The sequence below is a fragment of the Molossus molossus genome, unplaced genomic scaffold, assembly GCF_014108415.1.
Source record: "Molossus molossus isolate mMolMol1 unplaced genomic scaffold, mMolMol1.p scaffold_m16_p_6, whole genome shotgun sequence".
NCBI lineage: Eukaryota > Metazoa > Chordata > Mammalia > Chiroptera > Molossidae > Molossus > Molossus molossus.
Window position 1 is genome coordinate 58988023 of NW_023425399.1, and position 27095 is coordinate 59015117.

A 27095-nucleotide genomic window follows, 5' to 3' on the forward strand; every position below is an offset into this window, starting at 1 on the left:
TATCAGCGATAGAATGTGTATTTTTAAACAGAAATCTTAAAGCTAAAAGAGTTTTTATAAGGTTAATCCAACCCCTTCATTCCAAAGGTAAATATGATGCTCTTTACCAAATGTTAGATTGGGAGGAAGGAAAAGTGGTTAGATACTTAAGCATGGGCAAACTTTACACATTACACAAGATGGGCAAACTCTATACATCATATTTAGACATATAACTCAAATTACCAGCCACTATTAAGGCTGAACTAACACAAAGCCAAAACACTACGGACAGAAAAACAATTAGTAGACCAAAGGTTATTGGTAATCAATCCCAAAACCGCCCACCCGTCACTAATTAAGGCAATGGAATGGGGAAAAAGACATTAAGGTTTATCTTTTTCCATATTAATTTTACATATATGTGGCCATTTCCCTCAGATGCAGAAAAAGTTCAAACTTGACTGAGAAATTTTACACAAGTATCAGTATATTATAGGCTTTATGAACCTAAAAAAAAATCTTCTGTTCAAACAATTCTTACCTATTATCAGTGCTGGATTTATTTCTAGCAAGTGTTGAAACAGCAACGGGTAAGCCAAGATTTGAAGAAAGTGTGACATTTTCCAAAATCCCACTATTACCAAGTAATGAATTGGTTAAAAAGCTTGGAAATGTCTCTTCAGCTATACCTCGAAAATCTTCCATATCACTGCAACAAAAAAAATTTCTATAAATCAAATATGACTATAAAACTTTTTAAATAAGAGTACAAGTCTCAAATCTTAGAAAACTGATAATCTTCGGAAAAATCCTACTTTTGGAACAGCACTATGAAGGGATATATTCTGAGGTAAAGTAATTCTCAGAATGCTTTGCTACTTTATAGCTGAGGCTATAAAAATCAAACTATCTTATAATTAACATAATAATGAAATACACACAGCTTAATTTACTCTTGGATTGCTATAGCAAAAAATATGAATTACCACAAACTGATCTAGTAAAGAAGCCAAGAAGGGACAACACTGATGGCATATACAGATGACTTTAGAGTGTATTTAAAAGAAACTAGCAAAATCTAGCTCCTGATTTCAGAGATTCTTGTTAAGGATGAGTACATAGTTTACTAAGTGAGACCCTTCAGCCATGGCTGGTGTTGCTAAGTGGTTAGAGCATCTGCCTGAGTACCAAAGAGTCGAGGGTTCAATTCCCAGTCAAGGGCACATTATCTGGGTTGCAGTTTGATCCCCCACCGCAGGTCAGTGCGCATGTAGAAAGCAACCAATGTTTGCTCTCTCACATCAATGTTTCTCTCCCTTTCCCTCTCCCTTGCTCCCTCCCACAGTACTCAGTACTCCACACTACTCAGGAGATGTTACTCAAAAACCCCAATCCCACTCTCTCTAAAACTGAACAGAAAAAACATCCTTGAGAAAAAACATTCTCAAGTGAGGATTAAAAAAAGTGAGCCCTGGCCAGTTTTGCTCACCTATTAGAGCATCAAACTGAAGGTTTACTGGTTCCAGTCACAGTTAAGGGCACATACCTGGGTTGCAGGTTTGATCCCCTGCCCCAGTTGGGGTCATGTGGGAGGCAATCAATTGATGTGTCTCTTTCACATCGATGTTTCTCTCTCTCCCTCCCCTCCACTGTATCTAAAACTTAATGGAAAAGTAATCTCAAGTGAGGATTAGCAACAACAATAACAAAGTGAGAACATTCAAAGAAAAATTTTAAGTTAATGTATACTTGGCACATGAACTAGGCAAAATGGTAAAAGCAGTACACAAAGGACTAAGTCCAGAAAGCAATGGCAAGGAATCTGTGTTACTGATAGAGAACCTCCCCAATATTAGCCACTAGTTCAACTTGACCCTGATCATGGTACTCAGAAAATGTTACTCAATCTCAAAAATATTTGAGTGTTTATCATGTAATAAGGGCTGTGTAGAATTCAATAAAGAAAATAATTACATTCCTGGTCAATTTGGCTCAGCAGTTAAAGCATCGGCCCGCAGACCAGAGAGTCCCGGGTTCGGTTCCCACTAAGTGCATGTACCTAGGATGCAATTTGTCCCCGGCCCCAGTTGGGGTCATGTGGGTGGCCACCACTCAATGTATCTCTCTCACATTGATGTTTCTCTCTCTTCCTCCCACTCTCCCTCCCGCTCTATGTGAAGATAAATGCAAAAATGTCCTCAAGTGAGGATTAAAAAAAGAAAAACATTACATTAGGAAAGGCTCAATAAAAAAGGGAGTTTTGCCGGAACTTCTAAAGATGACAAATAAACATGAGCAAAGGTGGAAAAAAATTAAGATTTATCACATACCTATTACCTTAAGTAATTTATTCTCATTTTACAAATGAAGAAACAAACTCACACACTAAATTTAACTACAATTTACCCAGGATTAGTAAGACTTGAACCCGGTCTGACCCCAAACTCCACTCTAAGTACTAAGTGTGTGGTGGTAATAGCAAGTGTAAAGGGTGTATAAAATAACATGGTAAATGAAACCATGGAGCATGATCCTAAAAGCCTTAAGTGGTGTATTAGGAAGTCTGGACCTTGCATTCTGCAGCCCAGAAAGGACTGATTGCACCAACCTACAGTAGAGGGAGGGAGAGGGCTTAAAGTCTGAAAGGGCAAAGACCTACAATTAATAAGATAGACAATAAATGAAGGACTATACTAGGGTCAGTGACAAATGCATTGAAGCATAACTTTTCGGTAGTATGAACTAATTTAATTACAAAGTAGAAAAAGTTTTAAGACTAGAGAGCTACAAAACTTATTTGAACCCAGCCGATGTGGCTCAGTGGTGGAGTGTTGACCCATGTACCAAGAGGTTGCCGGTTGATTCCCAGTCAGGGCACATGCCTCAGTTGCAGGCTCGATCCCTAGTATGGGACATGCAGGAGGCTACAGATTGATGTTTCTTTCATTGATGTTTCTCTCTCTCCCCCTTTCTCTAAAAACCAATGAAAACATATATTAAAAAAACAAGACTTACTTGATTATGAAATATTCATGCTCTTGTCAGAAGCCCACCTCTCCATTCAACCCCTCTCACCAATTGCAATGACAATCACTCTTAGCAATTGGCCCTCCTCTTAAAAAGACACAGGTGTCTGGGTTCTCCAACTTCACCAGTTGCTTCTTTTCCTTCTTGGCTGGCTCCTCCTTATCTCCTGAACTGCCACACAATGGAGGCTTGCTTCCGGATCTCTTCTATCTACTCTCCCTCTCTAGTGACTGCACTCAGTTTCAAAGTTTTAAATGCCATATGAAATTATATCTCCAGGCTGGGCCTCTCTCCTGATCCTCAGATATTCAACTACCTACTTGACATTTTCACTTAGATATCTAACACGCACCTAAACCTGGATCTTGATTTCATTTCATTCCAACCCTCTCAATAAAAGCTTGCTCTTCAATCTTCCCCACAGAGAAAACGACAACTCTATTCTCTAGTTACTCAGCCCAAAAACTAGTAATTACTGACTCCTCTCACTCACACTCCTATATGTAACTATATGCAATCCCTAAACAAGTGACAATGGCTATACTGTAACAATACAACCAGAACCTGCCGTTTCTCACTACTTCCACTGCTGCCACCTTAGTCAAGCCACCACTACCTCCTACCTGGTTACTCACTTTAATAGCCTCTTATCTCCATGTCTCCACTCTTCCTCCCCTAATCTATTCTCCACACACTAAAGTTATCCCTGTAAGGTAAGTCAAATATTGTCACTCCTTAGCTCAAAATCCTTCACTGGTTTCCAATCTAGAATAATGTTAGTCTTTACAATGGCCTTCAAGGATAACCTCTGACCTTGTCTCCTACTACTTTTTCTCCCTTGCTAACTTCATTCCAGCCACCCTAACTTCCCTATTGTCACCAAAACATACTAAGTCCTGCCTCAGAGCTTTTGCTCTTGCTCTTACCACCTCTGCCCAGCACACTGATACCCAAGATAGCCTCACATCTTGCTCCTTCACACCTTTCAGGTCTTCGTGTAAATGTCTACTTACCTGTTAAGTTCTCCCTCAGATACCTACACAGTCTAAGCATGGCACTCCAATCTCCTTGGCCTGCTTTCTTTTTTCTGTAGTATTCAGCACCATCTGGCATGCTATATAGGGGGTGGGAGGAGAGAGTAGGTTTACAGTTGTTCTTATGGAAAATAATACAACAATTAATAAATAATAATACAAGAATAAATTCTGTGTTTCATGTACTCACAACTGTAAACCTACTGTTGCTGCATCCTGTACAATTCACCTGTTTCCCACCACCATATTAGAATGTAAGCCCCATAAGGGCAGAATACAACCTCAATAAATGTTAAATGAATGTTTTCAAACTATGTCAATACACAGGAAATTTATCACCAATTATCATGTAAGTACCCTCCTCTCAGATCATGCTCCAGCATTTTCCTCTCTTTGATATTTCTATTTCCTCTTCTTGACGTCTATAAACATGTTCAAAATTTTTCCATTCCTTATTTACATTTCCTGTCACCAACGCTCGCCTTCCCTTCACAGCTAAGAGTCTTAGAAAAATCCAAAATTACTAATTCTACACTTTTTCCTCTTATTTTAGGAATACCCAGGATTCTGATCTCAGATTTTGTGTCATGCAATGTATATCTTATACACTAGGGATCTCAAACCTGAATGCCTTCAGACATAAACACTGTCAGATAACAGGACTCTAAGAGCTGAGATCAACTGAAAATTACAGGCCCCACCTGAACCCACTTAGATGAAATAAAACACTATTGCCACACAAAACATATCTACTGGTGGATCCCATTCCTAAGAGCAAACCTTGTCCAAAATACACCCTTCAACATTCTACATCTTTCTGTCTCTGCTACTACCACTCCATCCTACTGAAAAGCCTCCTAACCAGTATAAATGCTTTTATTCTTGCCACCCTACAATCAATTCCTCACTCAGCAACCAAAGGAGCCATTAAATATAAAGCATGTACATTACCCCTACTGAAAACTTCAGTGGCCACCTTGTTTCTAACGCAGTGGGCTCATTCACCATATACTGGCTTTTGTTTCTGTAATACCCAAGCCCATCTCTACCTTGGAGCCTACAATAGTCTTCTAGATCTCTGGACAACTAGTTCTTTCCTGACATTCATCTAAATGTAAATGTCACATTCTAAGAGAGGTGACCCCCTATTATTAAGTCAAATGTAGCCCCATGGTCTATCACAATCATTTTCATTTCTTTCTGCACTTATCACTACCTATTTTTTTTGTGTATTTTTCTGTCTTCTTCCATCAAAAAGATTGCTACATAAGAGCAGATCCCTTGCCTGTCTATCACTCTTTCCTAACACCAATAACAATGCCTAGCACATAGTAGGTACTCAAATGTTTGTGAAATGAATAAATGATTGACAGTAGGTGGCCTCATCTTTGACTATAATTTCTTGGGGACATGTCTATCTTGTTCACCCATATATTCCCAGTACCTGATAGAATGCTGGGACTATGAGTTGAAAACACTGAGTTGAAAGAAATAATCTATATCCCCTAGCTATCTAGCTAACAAACAATAATCTCTACTTTATTATCAGGTAATGTGCTAAGTATTCTAGATATATTTCTCTAATCTCTGCATCAAAATCACAAGAAAGCCATTATCCCTACTATTGAAGAAACTGAGGCCAAGAAGGGTAATTAAGAGATTTTTCCAGGCCACACAATACAAGTGAGAACAGAGGATTCACACCCAGGCAGGTCTAGCTCCAGAATATTCTTTCTTCTGCACTAATACCCTCTCCCTCATCTTTAAATCACCTCGGCCCAGACCACTATCCTAAAATCTACACTCATATTTCTAAATGGCTCTTTGACATCTACCTTACCTCTGAATGCCTCCCAAGTAGTGCAAAGCGAACAAATATAAAACCAAATCCATTACCTTTCCCTGACCCACTCTTCCTGTTATCCATAATCTCTTGCTATACAAGCAGACAGACACCTGGGACCATCTGATCCTTCTTGCTCTTTCAATTAGTTACCAAATTCTAATGCTTCTAACTCCAAATATATCTCTGGATCTGAAAAGACCCATTTCTATATTCCCAACACCTGTCGCCCATCACTTTTTAATCTAAATTATTGCATGAGTCTTCCCTCCCATGTCTAGTCTTGTAATTACTAAGTTAATTTACATATATATAAACCACATTAAAATACATACCAAACTCTTAAAGGGTTTGTCCTATTAAAGAGTCAAATCTAAGAAAATTCAGATATTAAGCAAAGATTGTTCTTGCAACAATCATTATCAAACACTCTACTGGGCACTGGGGATGTAAAAATAAGTAAGGCAGCTCCCCTCAGGTTGCTGGTAATCCCTATCAATTATGATACACAGTGTTAAGTGCTTGGACAGAGCTTTGCTATCAGCCCAAGGGTAACACAACCCAGTAGAAGATTCCTAATCTAGTACCTAGTCTCTTGTTTCCAGTAAGGATTACACTTCTTCTACACCATCCGTAGACATACCACATTCCGAAAGCTTTCCTAAAAGGGAAAATTTCCTAACTTCTCTTTGTATTGCATTATCCACCCCTCTGCATCACCTAAAGTGAAGACAATATCATGTTATCTTTCCTTTTACTACTTGAACTTAGTAGCCATCCTTGAGATTTCTATTGCTATTTCCTTAAAGTGGTAACCTCAAAATTTTGTATTTGACTTTATTAATATTTAATTGCATTAATTACATTCCTAGATACATAAAATATCATTTATTGTAGTTAACTAGAGGGCTACATGTACAATTAAACACATTTAAAGATATATGCTGTGGGAAAAAGACATAGTCAAACTTCCCCAATATTCATCATTTACTCTTGGCATTTTAAGATATAATCAGGTAGGCATTTGGTATATTACTTTTCAAAGCTTACCACAAACTTTACCCACAAAACTGAAATTTGGAGAAAAGGTTGATCTTGGAGCAGTAAAAAGTCCAGTAGAATAACCTCAAAATGGTAATGGCAAGAAATACTGTTGTAAAAACAGCTGTCCTCCAAACAACTACCTCGAAAAGGACCTCATGTTTTAATAAACAAAGTCTGAAATTAAGAGAAAACAAAAGCAGAGTTATATTAATCATTAATCATTGCCTTATTTCACTTTTTTTTTTTTTTTTCATAATCAGATAGAAGAAATGTAGGGATGGTATTAGGGAAATGTGAACGACGCCTAGCAGAAACCAAAACAAATTTGAGTTATGGTTGACACCGACAGACCTTTCTGCATTTAGTTAACAATGTGATTTCCTGGGTCAGAGTTTTAAACAAAAAGGAGAAACAGAACCGCCCATCACGCACATTAAAACAAACAACTCTGGTCAACAGAGCACTTTGCTGCTTAGAAGTCACGTTGTGGAAGGAAGATACAAGGATGTGATTCCCCAAAACCAAAGCTCGTTTCTTTTCACAGCCGCTCTCTCTTGGTTGGCTAAGAAGCTCAAACACAGAGACGTCCAATTAAATCCACTCAGCGGAATTTACTGTGGTTGACCGGTCGGTGCAACCGCTGAAAAGAGCCCTGCGGCCCGTCTCCAGGTCGCGCCCGCAGCCCCGACCGGGAAGCGTGCGCCCCCTTCCCGACTCCAGTCCAACCGTCACTACCCCACCGTCCAGGCGGCCGAAACGCCAGCCAAAAATGGATTCGCCTGCATCCCGCTGAACCGCACGTTCAAACCTGGGAGGACCCTCCTCACCGAACCTGCGAGGACCCTCCTCACCGAACCTGCGATGGCTGCTTCGCGCGGCGAAATCGCCGCGGAAGGTTCGAGGAAGGGACGTCCTGGAAGCACTACAACTGCGCGTGCGCTTAACCTGCGCACCGGAGGCCGCCCAGCGCGCCCTTCGGGTTTGCGTCTGTTCGCAGCACCAGCGGAGCCACGGTGGACTCAGGGGCTGCTTTGGATTGGACGGCGCGAAGGGACAGGGCGGACACGAGCCCGATGATTGGGCGGGGACCGCGCGCCCTGGATTTGAAGCTGGGAAGCAACGCTCAGGAGCTCGGCACTGCCTGAGACCCACGGAAGGCCTTCTCCGTGTAACTAAGCCGAAGGCGCCGCGTTTAAAGCCTTGGCTTTAAAGGAATGCTTACATAATTCATTTTGGGATCCCGAAGCACCGTCACCCTCCTTATACACAGAAATATTTATGGTAAAAAAATCACCTGATCCTACCCCGAATTCAGTTTTGTTGCCACGTCTTTGTATTTACAGGAGCAGATGCAGATCTTTTCTATCTACCACGTGACAGATGCTGAAATGTCATGATTTGCCTCACCTTATCCACTGCTAAGAAGCTCCACTTAGGAAACCATTCCTCGGGATCCAAGCTTCAAGATAGTTCGCTACATCGAATGGCCTCTTTGTGATGGAGTAAGGTTGGTCTGATGTGGTAAGAGGTGAGGCGATGACATACAATTCATCCCTAATTAACTCCTGTTTTCCTAACCTCCTCAGGCCATCACTGACATCTGCTCGGCACAAGGCCTTAACCATACAGGTAATTCAATTTCACACCTTTCACCTTCCTTTATCTCAAAATGTCTTGGGGGGGGGGGCTTTTTTCCAAAGCTATCTCCTTAACTTCATTCACTCAATAGTTATTGCATGTTTTAAGATGTACAGTGCATTTGGGAGGCGAGAAAAGGAACAACATATGGTTGAATTTAACAGTCTTACTCCTAATAAGCCTGGTGGGGGGAAACATGTTCATTTGATCACTTTCTCTAAAATATCGCTCAACTATCATGCCTGGACACCCTCTCCACTGATTCTCTTTTGCCTTTAGAAATGCTTCATCTCTCCATCCAAAACACAAACCTCCCTTCCTTATTTTATCACCTGAAGACCATTCTCTCTCCTACCCTTAATTGCCTCCACTTTCACACTGTATTGTCACTTTTCATGTTATCAGCGTGGTCCTGGGCACTACTTCATACTTCAACATTTGTTTTATCAGGACTGCCTTCCTGGCAAACTGTTTCCACAGTTCTCTTGACATCTCTTCTTGAAACCTACTAGCCTTGTAATTACCCCTATTCTACCCTGTCAACAAAGATAAACGGAGAAAATCTCAAGATTTTCTGAATCTTGAAGAATAAACCAAATACTTGGCTCTAGAACTGAAAGGATGCTATTAGATACAATGAGCAACCCGTGTTTCACAGGGTATTTTAACTCCTCCATCTATACCATGGTCATTCATTACAAATGAACTACTGGAATGTGTCTGTATGTTCCAGACTGTCATTCACCCCATATCCCTTGTATTCAACTCAATAAAGGTCCTTCCTCCATAAAAGTCAAATGACCAAAGCTCTCCCCACAACATCCAGCAAGACTGGATCTACAATCCAAAGTATCTCCAGGCAGGAAAGCCTAGACTCTGATGCCATACTGCCTAGATCTCAGTCCTGGCTCTCACTTCCTAGCTGTGCAGCCTGGGGAAAATGGTTTTAACCTGCCAGTTTCCTGATCTGTAAAACAGGGATAATTCAAGCACCTGCCTCAGAGGTTTTGTTGTCAGGATTGGCATACACCTGCATAAAATAGAAGAGCAATGGCACATGGAGGTGCCAACTCAAAAGGAGAAAAAAAACTCCGTAGGAATTCCCAATCTCCTGGACATTGAGCAGAGCTTGCAGAAGCTGCATGGCCATTTGGTGCCTTCCTGGGAATCAGAAGTAATGCCTATCCAGTTAAGAAAAGGCAGACTTCTCTGCAGTCCAGAGAGACCCGGGTTCGGTTCCCACTAAGGGCACATACCTCGGTTGCAGTTTGTTCCCAGCCCTGGTTGGGTCGTGCGGGTGGCAGCCACTCGATGTGTCCTTCACGTCGATGTTTCTCTCTCTCTTCCTCTCTCTCCCTCCCACTCTATCTGAACAAAAAAAATGGAAAAATGTCCTCGGGTGAGGATTAAAAAAAAAGGCAGACTTCTCCCATAGTTCGCCTTTACCAACTGCTTTAAGTGGTTAACACTTCAGCTGCAAATATCCAAAGCTTTCTACAATGTGACAAGGTATGATTCCAGGTTAATCTCCCACTAGTTCCCCAAACCTTACTCTAATTCTGTTGTCTGAACACACCCTTGTCCTCTTTTCACCTCCTAGGCCATCATCCTGAACTCCTATCCTCTGTTTCAATTAGTCCACCTATTGAAATGCCACATCCCTTCCAAAACCTGCCAGCTCAAACAAATCACTTGCTTTTATGCCTACTATACTGTTTCAACCTTTATTATGAAGCTGAATCTTAGTTACCTTGTGTATATCCTGTAAATACCTTCTCCCACTAGAATGACAGTTTGAGTGCAGACTACCTTCCTGTTTTTTACATATCCCAATGTTTAGCATGCATCTTGCACATAGATGCTCAATATTCACTACATTCGAGTGAGAATCTGTGTTAATACTTTATCCCACTCTAACCCCAGGCACCTCTATGATTGAAATCTCAAAGATGTGAATTCTTCACTCTGAACCAGATTCAAACTCAAGTGTTAGACCCCTTGTTTTGAACCTAAATACATCTACAGGTCTAAAACAAGTCCTTTAACAGAAGGAAGGCCTTTGAGAAAGAAAATCTAATTACACTGAAAGTCAACATTTGTCAGTTCTACATGTTAGTCTACATACTGACTTTCCACCTTTTATTTTATTTACTTTTTGGTATGTGCCCCTAGCGGAAACCAAACCCAGGACTCTGGTCTGCAGGCCGACGCTCCAACCGCTGAGCCAAACCAACCAGGGCCTGATTTTCTACCTTTTAAATAAATGTCATACCTATCTCCTAATTTTGATTTGAATTACACACACACACACACACACACACACACACACACACATATTTATATTTTTAGCAACATGATCTTTTCAGGAGATATATATATAAGCTTTACCAACTATTAAGCAGAATACATTCTATTTTTATAAGGCAACAGATTCGTGTATTTAAAATATATTTTATTAAATAATCTACTTGGAGAATAATTACAAAAGCTTTAAAGAGTAATTCCAAGTAGTAAAAACAAGTTCCTTTGTTTAATAAAAAGATCAAACATTCCATATTATGTTTTGATGCTTTATACACAGGAATGATTTATTTTACAAACTGGTCAGTTTCAGTATTAGCCTGTAAAATTAAAAACATTTCTTAATATGTCTCAAAGGCAAAGTGAACTTCATAATGACATGCTTTCACATTAACCAGTGTGACAAACCATAAGAAACACCATGGTAACAGTTTGAAATAAAATCTACAGAACAGGCACTTTGAAGTCAGTTACTGGATGTAATTCTCACAATTGAATGTCATTTCATCAAAGGTTATCAACCAATGAAGAAATGTTCCTTTAATGCAGAAGCACAAACGCATTTATGTTCTAAACACTATTCTGGTTGTAATACATGCAAGACAGACCCTAAATTAGAAAAATCTTCTGAAAGAAAAGTAAGAAGCAGCCAGAAATGAAAGCATGTACAAGCACTCAAAGCGTTTAAATGTTAAGTCAGTGTTTTAAACCCCTTCATTCTCAGGTAAGGGATTAAGAGGCCCAGATAGAGATCATCTGCAAGGGTAAGGATACTGAGGACAGTGTCAGCATGGAAAGAGGAGGAGGAGGAGGAGGAGGAGAAGCAAGGAGCTGGGCATAACTGGCCCATCCCAATCCAGCCTGTGGAGAATCCAGAAGGGGAAAGAAATACCTGAAACAAGACAGGAACAAAACACCAAAACAAAATGACAGAAAAAGAAAAAGAAAAAAAAAAACAGAAGAGAGAAAAGTAGTAAATAAAAGAGAATCAAAGAGGAAAAAACAAATGCTGGGGGTGGGGAGAGCTTTAGTATCTTCATGCCAAACTAACAGAACATAGTATTATGCAAAAATCAAGACCCTTACTCAAATCAAACTTGCCTAAAACAGTATAGAAAGTTGAAAGAAAAAAACTATAACCTGTTAAACTTAAAATGTTACAAAAAAGACATTAATTTTAAATTTAAAACATTTTCTAATCTCCCACAAACATCTGATGCTATCCTATAAATTTACAAATCTGAGTTTTTTCTTTTTTTTAAGTAATGCTTCATTTGTAGTAGCAGCTGGCATACATTTTTTAAATGCAAATATGATACTGAAAACAAATTCAAATATGCTTTCATATATAGCCAGCTATTGGAACATAATTTCAAAGAAATACAGTCTCTGAATATTCTTAGTTTTCTGCAAATCCTTAGAATAGAAAAAATTTTCATAACTAAATGGGCTCAAAGAATATGTCCGATTGTTGTTATTCTGCCATTTTATAACTTACCTATAATACTTACACATTATAGCAAACAAAGATTTATAGCTTTGTCATCAAGGTCACTGTTCTATAGGATATGAACTACATGAAACAGCCAACTAAATTAAGAAAATTCTGGACAAGGAATGTGGACGTTATGTGCATACACAATTCCAGCCACATTTTAACTGCTTCTCTTACAGTATGTTTCCAAATTTTGACTTAAAACTTTAAACCATGGAATCACACCATAAAAAATATATAAGCACATTAGAAACATTCATCCTCTTTAGAATATGAATTGAAAATTTACAAAGGTTTTGCTACTAGCAAATTATAAATGAAGCAATACCAAATATTTAATTTGGATACAAACTGTACAATTTACTTTTACTACTATTTCTACCCCCTTTACTAATATTTTTTAAATATTGCAAAGAAATGACAGAGTTGTACATTATATCATGTTTAAACCAAATCTACAAAAGGTAAACACATTAGCACACAAAACTATCCTTATGAAAAATATTTATTCAATATTCAAATTAAAATTATAAAAATTCATCATTTTAGCTTACTGTTTTTAGAAAAACAAAAGAAATAAGCCCATAATCTCCAAAACGAAAAAAGTGATATTTTCCCTTCTCCCAACTACTTATAAGGATGGTAATAATCCTTTTCATTTTAAAACTCATGTTAGTTTCAGGAACATTTCAAAAAATTGTTTTGGTGACACTGTATCAACAAAAAGCCTCTCCATTTATATTTCAGAAGTTTCAAATTAGTATCAATAAACTGTCTAATACAAATAAAAGATATATATTTTTTTTTAAAGCCTTTTGGACCGCATTTAGTAGTAAGCAGGCTGCTGGTGTATCTTGGGAGAGGTCAAATGGTGCTGGGGAAGGGAAAAAGAAGCTCGCATTCCATTCCTGTGTGCATGCAACAAGCAGCAAAACAGCAAAGTTACTCCAGTTAGCTGGTACTCAGCTGTGCTTTCTGTTAAAGGACAAAAGACAAATGGAGAAGGGAAAATGCATCACAGATCTAACACACATGGTTATTAGCACAATAACAACAAAAATCAAAATTTAAAAGCTCTTTACAAAATAAAATATGCAATACAGGCAACAACCAAAAAACAGATTTAAAAAAAAAATTTACACTAGTATCCTTTGCTTCATGGGATCATCTTTATAATCTGGTATCTTCTATGGTAATCTGAAATTGTTTTCATGCAAATACTTAAAACTTCAAAATCAAATAATGGGACTTCTTTATATAAATATAACAATATAAAAATAGTTGAGAAAAATTTAAATACAGTTCTCTCCTTTTACTTAAGATGACAAGATAACCACAGGACAGTTTGTTAAGGTTGTACTTTGAAGTTTCCTGAATATTTCCATACTATAAAGGTATATTAAAATAATTTTATCATACAGATTCACATATTTTAAATTTGAATATGAAAACAACAGTATGACTCTTTACATCACATCAAACATTCTTTATTAAGATAATTAAGAAACTAAAATGTTGCCCTGGCCGGTTTGGCTCAGCGGCTGGAGCGTCGGCCTGCGGACCAGAGAGTCCTGAGAGACCCGGGTTCGGTTCCTGCTAAGGGCATGTACCTCAGTTGCAGTTTATCCCCGGCCCTGGTTGGTCGTGTGGGTGGCAGCCACTCGATGTGTCCCTTCACATCAATGTTTCTCTCTCTCTCTCTCTCTCTCCCTCCTGCTCTATCTGAACAAAAAAAAAAAAAAAAAAACTAAAATGTTAAAAATTCTAACAAAAAATCAAGTACTCACAGTTTACCATTTCTTCTTATAATCTCCATTAAAGTTTAAACAAACAAAATTAACTTACTCTCTTCTACAAATCCTTAATTAATATATTTTATTTAAAATTTCAGTTTTACCTGATTCAAAGGCTACACACTGCCAGCACTACTGATACACTAATAATCTATGACTAAAATCCTCAGTATTATCCCATATTTCCTCTTCATCTAAATTTCAGAATATAATTTAGTTTGTTTAATGGTCTCACAACCTACCTGTAAATATTTTAACAAGTAAACCAAATACAGAGCTAGGAATGTAAATTTTTCCTAGTGTCATAATTATGGGTGGATTTCTTACTTCAGTCCTAAAATCCATGAAATAACACACTTTTAGTATGACTACCAGAATGATTTAAAAAGATAATTTCTAGTTTTCCCATAAAAGAGCCTACCTGCCAGCAGAAGATCCATTTAATGAATTTTGAAGATTTGGGATATTTGAACCTAGGGAAGGATTTGGATTTCCCTGCTGAGAACTCCCATTGACAGGGCTCCCATTACCTTTCAAAATACCAGTACACTTCCAATTGTCCATATAATTTGCTGAAAGAAAAATGGTCAGATATATTAAAAAGATTAATACATATGCTCAAGGGCACAAATCTTTGTTCATGTCCTTAAACTATAGTTAAGGAAACAAGTGACCTACAGGCTACATTTCTCTCAGAATAAATGTTAAAGACATTTTAAAATACAAAACACTTAATTTTAAGAATTATTTTTTAAAGTATTAAAAGAATTACTAATTTAAAAAATAAAGCTTTCACCACCCATTTCCGTTCCCCAAAGATAATTCTCTAAGCTACCACATTGTTACATTAAGTTAATATCAAGATAAATTCTTTATTGTAATGAATTTCAATTACATGTATACATAGGGTAATGGAGTTGTTGTCATGTGGGTACCTAATGTCCACAAAGATGGATGTAAGAAACAAAACCTTTGGCTGTGAGTGGATTATCCAATATGGCCTAATTCTTTGAATGTAAAATTGGTCACTGAAGATGCTGACCCCAAGGAAGCCCAAGTTAGGGAGCCTGCTAAGGTGGACCCCGGTGGTCTTACTAAAGCCCAGAGGCGGAGAGGGCATAAAAACCTGTGAAATCAAATTACACTGAGAAAGGGAAGTCTGGGTGCTGCTACCATAGCCAGTTATTGTTTCCCAAAATGCCAAACTGCATTTTGGGAAACAATGACTGCTCAGGATAAATATACTAACCTATAATTTTGGATCCACGGTATGGGAAATCACTGACTAGAGTGTTGCACACAAACCAATGACACCTCTGCCCTGTGGATTAATATCCATGCGAACATGCACACCACACTACAACAATGACAGTGTTGACTAACCAGACCAGAGTCTATCTCAACTTAGCATTTGTAAGAAACTTTTAGAATCAGTGGTCCCAAAATTCAAGAATATTGTGGAGCTACAGAGGAAAAGTGAGAGAGATACTGGATTTTTCCCTATTAATAGCTGGTTGGCTAAAGCAATTATTTAATAAAATAAGAGATGACTCCAGTCCTATCCTGAGTGTGCACAAGTCACACATTAACAAACAGTATTTTGGGGATACTGCATATTCTGTTACAGTTACTTTTAGTTTTAAAAGTTGCTTTGTTCCACATAGAAACTTAAAAACAATTAAATTAGTCATTAACTGCTATGAACCAGGTAAACTGATAAAGGTTTAAAAAAACAAATTAATATGACATAATTTAAAAGTAATTGTGGAAAGATATTTTTTTTCAAAATATTCAAGTTTACATCTAAGTGAAAATTCTAAAGCAGCAACATAAGGCAATAATTCATTTAAATTTTACCTTTCCATAATCTTACACAGCCATCATCACCTGAAGATGCTAACACCGTTCCTGTTATATTCCAACTCACTCGCCAAACCTGAGAATTATGATTATCAAACTGAGCCACTATATGGATTTCAAATTTTGTTGGCCCACCAGAGGAAGTAAGTTCTTTCCTGTTGACAAAAAAAATTTCCTGAGGAATTCTGTAAAAAGGTTTACACACACACACACACACAACACTCCTCTCTAAACAAAAAATATATATAAATGGTCTCACCTACTTAGCATATTACTTTATAGTAATGTGCATACCTATACCCTCCTCCCATTAGCTCACTGGGCCATGTCACATTCAACTGACTCCCCAGTACCTGGCAAGATACTACCACATGAGCCCTGGCCGGTTTGGCTCAGCGGTTGGAGCGTCGGTCTGCGGTACAGAGAGGCCCGGGTTCGGTTCCCGCTAAGGGCATGTACCTCGGTTGCAGTTAGTCCCCGGCCCTGGTTGGTCGTGCGGGTGGCAGCCACTCGATGTGTCCCTTCACATCGATGTTTCTCTCTCTCTCTCTCTCTCTCTCTCTCCCTCCCGCTCTATCTGAACAAAAAAAATGGAAAAATGTCCTCGGGTGAGGATAAAAAAAAAAAAAAAAAAGATACTACCACATGAAAGATAATGAGTGACTGTTTCATAGAAAATACAACAAAAGAGGATTTTATTCTCCCAAAGTATAGAGGAATAAAATAGATGAAATAATTTATTTTAAAAGAAAAACAGTAGGAGCTCAGCCCTGACCCCATGCACCAAAAGGTTGTGGGTTCAGTTCCCAGTCAGAGCACATACCTAGGTTTTAGGTTTAATCCCCGGTAAGGGTGCATACAGTAGGCAACCAATCTCTATCTCACTCTATCTCTTTCTTTCTTTCTCTCCCCGTCTCCCCCCAAATCAATAAACATATCCTCAGGTGAGGTTTTAAAATAAAAAAGCAGGAGGAAAAGAATAAGAGAAGGAAAAAAGGAAAGAAAAAAATAACTCACAATTCCAGAATTAAAGCTGACAGATTATTCACAAGAATGTCTCAGTGCTAATTTAATTTTCCCTTGGACTACCATCTCTCATTCATTCAAACATTTACAGACCAATTATATTCAGAGGATCTAATTCACTGTTAGTATCTGCCTGAATAAAACATACAGTGGAACCTTGGTTCTCACTTAATTCATTCCAGAAGGCTCTTCGAAAACCCAATCATTTTTTCCCATTAGAAATAATGTAAATTGAATTAAACCATTCCAGACTTGCAAATGATTCCATTTTAACCTTTCTTATATACAGTACATGTCTAGTCTATAAATAAAACTTTAAAAACAAAAAGGACATAAAATGTAAATGAAAAATTAATAAAAGGAAATGAAGTGTACAGTAAAAAATGAAGATTTAATACTAAGCAGCAACAAAAGCAAAAAACACAAAAATATTCACAGCACAAGTTCCTGAGATGTTAACAACATGAGGTTTAGCAGTAAACTGACCCATACTCGCATTCTCCCCTTTGTCACCTGAGAGACTCGTGACTGATCATACAGGTATCAACACAAAAGGGTTGTCAGGTTGAGAAGTGAACTGTTCGAGATGGGAGAAGTTTGAGAACAGAAGTTTGACTATAATTAAGAAAATATAAATCTCTCTTTACTCAAGTCCCCATCCCAGAAAGTCATATATTTACAGATGGAATGTTCATTAAAGAATCCATTCTTCAGATCACAGTTGACTCTACACTCTCCTCCACAAATGAAAATAATCAAGACTTAAGAACACTTTCCAATTAGTAATTGTTTCAAAAACTTACCTCACAGGCTTTAATGTAAAAATTCTCACATCTTTCGTTGCTATGGCCAGAATGTGGTAAGACCTTCCCAGGTTTGGAGCAAATGCAATATCATGGACAGGATCAGTAACTGTCATGAGGGTTTCAGCTTTTGCATATTTCCTAACAATGAAACAAACAATTTACATTAAAAATTCCAGAAATAAATTTTTTTAAATCCACATGTTGATGTACCTCAATTATTTTTAGTATTGCTCACAATGAAGTAATGTTTACCTCTGCAGTATCTAGTAAGTATATCCAAGTCCTAATGCCTAAAACTGTGAATGTGACCTAATTTGGAAAAAGGGTCTTTGCAGATAATAATTAAGAATCTCAGGATGAAAAGTAAGAACTTCAGAGGTAAGACAGAGACATAAAGAAGATGAACAAGTGAAGAAAGGCATGCCCTGGCCGGTTTGGCTCAGCGGTTGGAGCGTCGGCCTGCGGTACAGAGAGACCCGGGTTCGGTTCCCGCTAAGGGCACATACCTCGGTTGCAGTTAGTCCCCGGCCCTGGTTGGTCGTGCGGGTGGCAGCCACTCGATGTGTCCCTTCACATCAATGTTTCTCTCTCTCTCTCTTCCTCTCTCTCCCTCCCACTCTATCTGAACAAAAAATGGAAAAATATCCTCGGGTGAGGATTAAAAAAAAAAAAAAGAAAGGCAGAGATTGGAGTTAGTTGTCACACACCAAAGAACTCCTAGAGCCACTAGAAGCTTAAAGAGACAATAAGGATTTTTAAAGAAGCACAGTCCTGACAACACCTTGATTTCAGATTTTTGGGCTCCAGAAATCTAAAAATAAATGTTTTAAGCTACCACTTTGTAGTGATGTGTTAATGTAGCCCTAGGAAACTTATATAACCTCCCAAGTTTCTTCTGTTGATTTTTTTAAGTTTGGCTTAAAACACTTTAAGAAAAACTTAATTAAAATGAGATCTTGAGTCATTAGTTATTAGTATCTTTTTTTAAAGAGAAAAGTCATTGCCCTGGCCGGTTGGGCTCAGCAGTTAGAGCAGCTGCCCACAGACCAGAGAGGCCCGGGTTAGGTTCCCACTAAGAGCACGTACCTTTGGTTGCAGTTTGTCCCCAGCCCTGGTTGGGGTTGTGTGGGTAGCAACCACTCAATGTGTCTCTCTCACACTGACGTTTCTCTCTCTCTCTCTCTTCCTCCCTCTCGCCCTCCTGCTCCATCTCAAGATAAATGCATAAATGTCCTCGAGTGAAGATAAAAAAAATAAAAATTAAAAAATAGTCATTGAATTTCCTAAATATTTGAATGTGAGAAAAAAAGTAAAGCTGGTAACAGCAGGAATTGAGTTTTTTTAGTGGTGATAAAGGAAGCTATACCAAAGTCTACTTTATCCTTACAATTCTATTATATCCGCAAATAGAGAATAAAGAAGACGGCATATCAGAGTTTTCTATTCCCCTTTCTTTTTTCAACTGACTATCAAGGATAGAACTGAAGCACTGTGTGCTGGTGAGGTGGTTAGCTTTCCACCATCCTCCTTTGAAATATAGGAGGGAGCAAAAGTAGGTTTATAGTTATTTGTATGGACACTAAAACAATTAATAATACAAGAATTAACTGTTTCACCTACTCACAACTATAAACTTACTTTTGCCTCACCCTGTATTGGTGTTCCCAGCATTCTCTACTTGGCCTTCTTTTCATCCCAATGTTCTTTCTGAAATATCTCCAAGCTAGCATGCACTTTGATTTTCCCTCTTTCACCTCTTCTCATCCTATATAATCATCCTGAACAATCTCATCTACACCCTTGCTTTACTATGTGGTCTTGACTCCTCAATCTGACCTTAGACTAGTCATTTTACTTTGTTGGTCTCACTTTCTACACTGGAAAATGGTGCTAATATAAAAGCTACCTACCCTAAGATGGTTGTTAGCATTCAAATTTCATAATATATATGAAAGTGTCTTGTAACCTATGTAAATGCAGGATAGTTATCTATATCAGTATCAGGCCAGGCCCGTCTTAATATTTGCATTCAACAATAGAAATAAAAATATCCAATACTGGTTAATTTGATAAATGTTTCCTATGTACTTACTGAATGGTATCACTTCTTACAAAAAGATCAATTAGGTATTGATAACTGAATGCTACATAGTCCACTATCACCATGTCCTCCATGTAACATGTTCAATCTATTAAGAACCTTTAAACCTCAAAGAACCAGACCCCAAAAAATCCCAAAATAGCTTAACTCAAAAAAATCTAATAACTTCCTAAGTCAATCTCCCCCCACCCACACACACACACACACACACACACACGCAGACATTGTTACCTACTCAATGCCAGTTCCGCATCATTCTAGACGCAGAAAATGCTAGGCGCATGCTGACTCCCATACAGCTAAAGCCTGGGCAAGTGACCTAATTCTGGCCAACAGGACCCAATGAGAAAGCTTGCTAAGATGCTTCTAGGAAAGTCTGTCTCTTCCTAATACAAAAAGATTCATGAAAGGAAATGCCTTTCTTTATATCTGCATGGGAAACCTGGAACTCTTGTGATCCTAAGGAGCTGAAATCAACACACTAAGGATGACAGCAAAAAGAAAAGGAAAATACTAAGGCCCTTGGCATCATCACTGAGCAACTGAACCACTTAACTAACTCCAGAACTTCTCCATAGCCAGGCTCCTGCTTATATGGGATAACACAGGAGATCCAGCCCCTAATCTAAATATATACTCCTAGCCAAGAGACTCATACCTTTCTCACTGAATTCTTTTAAGTATTTAGGTACTTTCTATCTGCCCTGTATTTTCTTTCAGAACTAAATCCAAGTTCTTTGTCCCTTTACTCAAATCTTATTTATAAAGTACTTTTTATTTTCCTTTGTTTTAGAAATGGTCCACCTTTTAAGTTTTAGATTTATGACTCATTATTCACTCTGTTTGGCTATAGTTGAAAAAAATTACTTTAAAAATATTAGCTCCTCATGGAGCGTCTTTAAAATGTGCTATTAATGTGGTTCATAGCTTTGATAGTTTAAAAGAAATTCTAAAGGAAGGTTTCTACATTTTAGAAGTGTACTGGTCAATATAGTAGCCACTAGCCACACATGCCTATTTAAAGTTAAACTGATAAAAATTAACAAAATCAGTTACACAGTTGCAATAGCCACATTTTAAGTTTCAATAGTTGTACGTGGCTAGTGGTCACTGCATCAGATGTGCAGATATAGACCATTTCCACCATCACAACACGTTCTATTGGACAGCACTATTGCAGGCAGAGCCTCTCTGAAGAAATCAAGAATCTAGGAAGGTAGAAGAACCCCTTTAACACTCAAGTAGTAACATTCTGAATTGCAGAGCCCACAGAACTTATAATAGTTCTCCTCTACTTCTGGTCTCACCCAGTATCTGACTACCAGACCCAAGAATTTCATCTAGCATATGTGAAGCCCAGCCAATCACCTGTTGGGTGTTCTGGTGTTCTTTTCTCCTATAAGACTCTGGGTATGATTATGGCTCTCAGGTGTTCAGATCTCAACATGACCAAAATTAAAATTTTCTTCACATGCTGCTATAACTCTACCCAAATCTGACCTATTTCTAGAATTCCTTATCTCAATAAATTATACTCTATTTATTGAACTATTAAGCCAGACCCTTGGAAATCATCTTGATAGCTCTCCCCTTCCTCTTCACCTCCTACATCCAATCAATTACCATATCCTACTGATATCACTTCTTGAATTATTCTCAAACTGTCCACTTCTCTCCATCCCCATTACAACTACTCTATTTCAAAGCCACTATAATCTTCCGCCTGGACTATTATAATGGCATCCTAGCCCTAAATCCACTCGCTACTTTCTAAAATACTTTCTATACCTATAGAAGATTTAAACTATCATTTGATCCTATTATTCCCCAACTTAAAAATATTTCAGTGGCTTCATATTACCTTAAAATAAAACCTAAACACTGAACATGAGGTCTTGCAGATATGAGCCTTATATATTTCTCACCACACTTCTTTTTGCCTATGTTCCAACCACAGTAAAAAATGTATTGGCTCTCTTATTCATGGACCTTATCACATGTAGTTTTCTCCATACGGAATGTTTTGCACTCTTTGGCTAACTTCTACTCATCCTATAGGTCTGCTTTTGGGTGAAGCTTCCTGGGCCCCTCCCTCTGAGTGTAAACTCTTAACATCCTGATTCTCCCAGTTTATAAAATTCATCACCATTTTTTACTTTTTTGTTTTCCCTGCAAGGTGGTACATACTGGGAAATCAATTACCTTGTTCTCTATATGATTCAATTTTATATTTATCATAGTCTACACAGAACATGGCATATCATAAAAAATCTGTATGTAATAAATAATGCATAATTCAGCTAATGAATAAATAAATAACATTTTTAAAAATTAAATGCAATTTGGAACAATACTTAAACCAAAGTAGTACTGACCTGGTGTTCTCATTATATTCGAAAATCTGAACTTTGGCCATTGCATTTGGACTACTGTCATCACTTCCTACAGCTATCATGGGGGAATGAGCACGAGAGCTAGAAATGAAAAATAAAAAATATTTCACATAATGGTCAAATTAATTATATTTAACTCAGAGAATTTAAAAAGCTGGCATCAAGAAGCTCTAGAATCTATAAGTCAGCAAGCCTGTGATTAAATCCCTGTCACACATTCAACACAGCAAGACTTTGGAAAGGTATGTCCTTGGGTATGTCCTTGAGACTGTCCAACATGGGAACCAAGGATACCATCCTTTTGCATTATTACCACATTTTATTATAGCTGAGAAAGAAAGTAGCTTTTTTCCGCAAAAGGAAAGGTTTCAAGCCTTTAGATTAAAAAATATATATATACAAATTTTTCTTCCTGAAAGATTTGGTCATTAACTATGGAATGAAAAGTAACCTATGGTGAGCAAATTCACAACAAAAAGATGTTTAAGTGCTTTGTACAAAAGGAGGAAACTCCTCAAGAAGGCATGATCCCATGCTCCCCACATGTCATTCTCTTCTCTAGATTCATTTTAAAAGGCAAAAAGATAAGCAGTGAGAGAATGAACGCTACTGAACTCTAGGCTAAATAATTTATTCCTATTTAATTAAATACCTAATTACCTAGATATTGATTTCCTTTGCCTCCCTCATCCAGATTAAGTAATATCTCAATGAACATGATACCTCTGTTTAACCTTTGACCTTGGTATTGTGATCTGCCAACTCACATAAGGCTGAAAACAAAATGTAGTAATAGAAAAATAGTTCAGTTCTTTATTATTAAAGCTTTATTACTAAAGCTTCTGATAATGAATCAGGTTACCTAATATAAGAAAAATACCAGGTAAACTGCAAAGTTCTATAGTAATAAAACGATATTTTATAGGAATTATTGAAAATTCAAAGAAATGTAAATTCCACAGTAACTTGTATATCTCACAAACTTTTTAATGTTCTACAAATACAACTTTTTCTTTTTCTCTGTTAATCCTCAACCAAGGATATTTTTTCATTGATTTTCAGACAGAGAAAGGGGTGTAGGGGGGAGCGAGCACACCCAAGAGAGAAACATCGGTATGAGAGAGACTCATTGACTTGTTGCCTCCCACATGTACCTGGAACGAGGCCTAAGAATGGAACCCGAGACCCTTCAGTACACAGGCCAATGCTCTAACCGTGGAGCAACACAGGCCAGGGCAAAATTTTCTTTCTAATGATGTTGAATATTTGAGCAAGGATCAAAAAAGTACATTTACAGTATCATCCTAAAATTACTAAAAGCATCTTTTAAAGCACTTTTAAATCAAATTATAAAACATCTTGGTAACAAATGCATTGGGAATTACCTCATTTATACGTCCAAAACTAAGATTTTCACACTTAGATTGTTTTCTAAATATGATTCAAACAGTGAAAAAAACCACCCAACTATCTGTATATAGTAGACTAATCATCCAAAATTCAGTGTCCTCCCCACTAAGTTTCCCTGGAAATGATAAAAGAATAACACCACAACAATGCTGGAAATCAGAGCGTGCAATCGGAAATCAAGAAATTTGGAAGAATTCAAAGATAAGAAGCTGGAGGTGAGACAGAGTACCTTCAATCCACAAATACAAAGACTAAATAGGCAGGGAGAGGGACCAAAGGGAACAAAATACATTAAAGTGTTCCATCCTCAAAGTCAAGTCCTCCAGACTTTGGCATTTTAGCACTCCCTACAAAGAAATCCTGCTAATCCACCCCACCTACTTAGATTAGATGAAACTCAGCCAAACCTCTAGGTAAGAGAGATAGCTATTATGAAAACAGAGCACCTAACAGAATAAAAATACAAATATAATTTTCCCTACTGGCCATAATAGTCTCTTGTTCATAAATACAAATCGATAAACAAAGACTAACACACACTTAAGAAAAACAAGGCACATCAAAGATTACTACCAAAGTACACAGACCTTTTAGAATAGATGCAGATCTTCATCATTTATAGATTCTATATTTGCAAACTGACCTACTTACTAAAATCTATTTTTACCCCAAAAATCAAATACCTGGGGCTTTCACATTCATTCATAAACATGCCTGAAGCAGCTCTGCAAAAAATCTGAGTCACTTGACATACATGTTCCATGCTGAGGCAGAACAAAGTGAGGCTGCCTTCTTATTTCAGCTCTCATACTGAAAATGAGTATCTCTTTTACACTCTATTTACCACCATATTTTGTGCATTTTTGTGCTTTGTGTTCAAGGAGTAATCAGAGAAAAACAAAGACTTCTTAACAATTAAAAATTATTGCCAATCCCCAACCATACCTCCCACCACCCACCCAAAAAACTCAATGGATAGTATAAAATGTGGTCCTTGTTGGTTGAAGCATCGTCCCAATACACCAGGGTTTGAGGGTTCAATCTAAGCAACCAATGAATGAATGGGTGGAGCAACAAATTGATGTTTTTCTCTCTCTCTCTAAAATCAGTAAATAAAAAAATTTTTTTTTAAATGTGAGCCTCAAGAACAAGTTTGAGATCTTGAAGACAGAGTAGTAAATCTCCAAACAATTTTAAAGAAATGGATAAATGAATCCAGGAATAATCAAAGGTGAGTTCCAGAAAGACAAAACATAGATAATATAAGAAAATAAACTGCCCCGTACAGTGTGGCTCAGTAGATTGAGCAATGTCCCATGGACTGAGAGGTCCTGGTTCAATTCCCAGTCAAGGCATATTTCCAGGTTATAGGCTCCATCCCCAGTAGGAGGTGCGGGAGATAGCTAATTAATGTTTCTCTCTCACATCGATGTTACTATCTCTCCCTCTCTCTCTAAAAAAAAAAAAATCAATAAAAACGTATTTTTTTAAAAAGAAAAGAAATTGTAAAGAATCATAAGCTGTCCCCATTTTAAGACAAAAGCCTTTATTTTCAAAGGAATCACTAAACATCAAGCAGGATGAAGAACAAAAGACCAACCCCTAATAGTATATATCTCTATTTACCTAAATATAGTCTTTTGGGGGGTGGGAGAGGAGGAGAAGGCATGTATACATAAAACAAAAGTAGCTTTGAGTTACTAGAACCTGTCTATTGTACTTCTGTTATTACTTTTAGAATACCTTAAAATTTCTCCTAATAAAAATATGATTTAAAAGAAAAAACACCTGGGAACATCCTGGTTATATTTAGAATTCTATTACCTCAAACCATATACAAAGCAATTCCAGGAGGTTTAATGACCTAAATGTTTTAAAAGGTAAAACCAACAACCTTTCAGAATACACTTGACACTCTCAAGGTGGGGAAGAATTTCTCAAATAAAACATGGCAAGCACTACAACAATAATGACTGTGGCTACATTAAATTCACAACTTTCCATTTACTATCAGACCATCATAGTGTCAAAATGACAAACCACAAACTAGGAGAATATACTTACAACAGAGCTCAAAGTAGTAAGACAAAATCCTAAAAACTTACAGAAAGAACAGGTTACCTACAAAAGAAAGAGAATCAGACTGACCTCAGACTTCTCATTACCAACACTGTGAGTTAAAGATTCAAGAACAGCCCTGGCTGGGGTGGCTCAGTGGTTAAAACATCAACCCATGAACCATAGGGTCCTGGGTTCGATTCCTGGTCAAAGGCAAGACCTGGGTTGCAGGTTCCATCTCCAGCCCCAGTCGGAGTGTGTGCAGAAAGCAATCAATCAATGTGTCTCTCTCACACTGATGTCTCTCTCTCTTCCTGCCTCCCTTCTACTCTCTAAATAAATAAATAAAATAAAATAAAGGGAAAAAATATACTCAGGCGAGGATTAACAACCACAAAATGAGATTCAAGAACAGTATCTTCGAAATTCTTACACTGAATTTAGAACTCTAAAACTAGCCAAATAACATTTAAGCATGAAATATTTTCAGGTATGCAAGTAATCAAAGACTTTATCATCCATCCCATATGTATAAAAATTACTTTAGTAGGTATACCACCAAAATGAAAAAAAATCTAAAAACAATTTGATATGAGAACTGTGAAAGCCAAGTATAACCCAGAAGGAAAGTAATCAAGAAAATGATTCCATCAATCAGAAGTTAACACCAGAGTATTCTGTGTGAACAAGTTTTCATGAAATAGATTACATTTGCACCTATAATGAATATTTACATAATCTAATATTGTAAATTTGGTTGCTTCTTCACTTTTAGAATCAACTTGTGGTCAAGACAAAACACTTAAAACTGTATTAATGGTAGAAGATAAATATAATAATGTAAATCTTGCCAGGATACAAGAAATACAACAAAATATTAAGAAATGGAAGGGTACATGTGACATAAAAGCAAATTAAGATACTTTCCTTTTTAAAAAAGGTGAGTACATATATATAAACTAAAAATTGATAAATCACTAAACAAAGAAATAAATATATCATTTGAAATTATAATAATTACCAACATAACTAAGAAAACTACTAATAGTTCCACAAATATCTAGTGACACACTGAGAAGTGGAAACCTTTACAAATGTGCTCAATTTGCCCAGCTGGTGTGGCTCAGTGGTTAAGTGTCCACCCATGCACCAAGAGGTTGCAGTTCAATTCCCAGTCAGAACACATGCCCAGGTTGTGGGCCCAATCCCCAGTGGGGGGCATGCAGGAGACAGCCAATCCATGTTCTCTCTCATCAACGTTTCTATCTCTCTCTCTGGAATCAA

General features: G+C 37.5%; 2 protein-coding genes and 1 long non-coding RNA gene across 13 annotated transcripts in view; 1 reads left to right on the plus strand and 2 right to left on the minus strand.

Annotated features, from left to right (window-relative positions):
- Nucleotides 1–6965, minus strand: part of CEP192 (centrosomal protein 192) — a 145797-nt gene extending 138832 nt beyond the window's left edge. For 5 of the 8 annotated variants that reach the window (XM_036244946.1, XM_036244950.1, XM_036244951.1 and 2 more), the window contains exons 1-3: nucleotides 6937–6949; nucleotides 4023–4123; nucleotides 524–691 (exon numbers count right to left, since the gene is read on the minus strand). In XM_036244946.1, coding sequence (XP_036100839.1) covers nucleotides 524–687 — 164 coding nt within the window. In that variant the 5' untranslated portion in view covers nucleotides 688–691; nucleotides 4023–4123; nucleotides 6937–6949. Of the gene's footprint in view, nucleotides 1–523; nucleotides 692–4022; nucleotides 4124–6936 lie in introns of those variants that run through there. The other 3 variants (XM_036244953.1, XM_036244947.1, XM_036244943.1) reach the window with 2 other exon arrangements.
- Nucleotides 6966–8228: 1263 nt separating this feature from the next.
- The window catches only part of LOC118618602, a 40376-nt gene continuing 21509 nt past the window's right edge, over nucleotides 8229–27095 (plus strand). The window contains exons 1-5 of one of the 4 annotated variants that reach the window (XR_004957077.1): nucleotides 8229–8437; nucleotides 8517–8559; nucleotides 16035–16160; nucleotides 23848–23968; nucleotides 24863–24897. This is a non-coding gene — a long non-coding RNA (uncharacterized LOC118618602). Of the gene's footprint in view, nucleotides 8438–8516; nucleotides 8560–16034; nucleotides 16161–23847; nucleotides 23969–24862; nucleotides 24898–27095 lie in introns of those variants that run through there. The other 3 variants (XR_004957075.1, XR_004957076.1, XR_004957074.1) reach the window with 3 other exon arrangements.
- Nucleotides 11158–27095, minus strand: part of SEH1L (SEH1 like nucleoporin) — a 48948-nt gene continuing 33010 nt past the window's right edge. Inside the window, 6 exon segments of the mRNA XM_036244954.1 lie at nucleotides 11158–11646; nucleotides 11648–11761; nucleotides 14579–14729; nucleotides 16015–16172; nucleotides 17847–17987; nucleotides 22326–22424. Coding sequence (XP_036100847.1) covers nucleotides 11574–11646; nucleotides 11648–11761; nucleotides 14579–14729; nucleotides 16015–16172; nucleotides 17847–17987; nucleotides 22326–22424 — 736 coding nt within the window. The 3' untranslated portion in view covers nucleotides 11158–11573.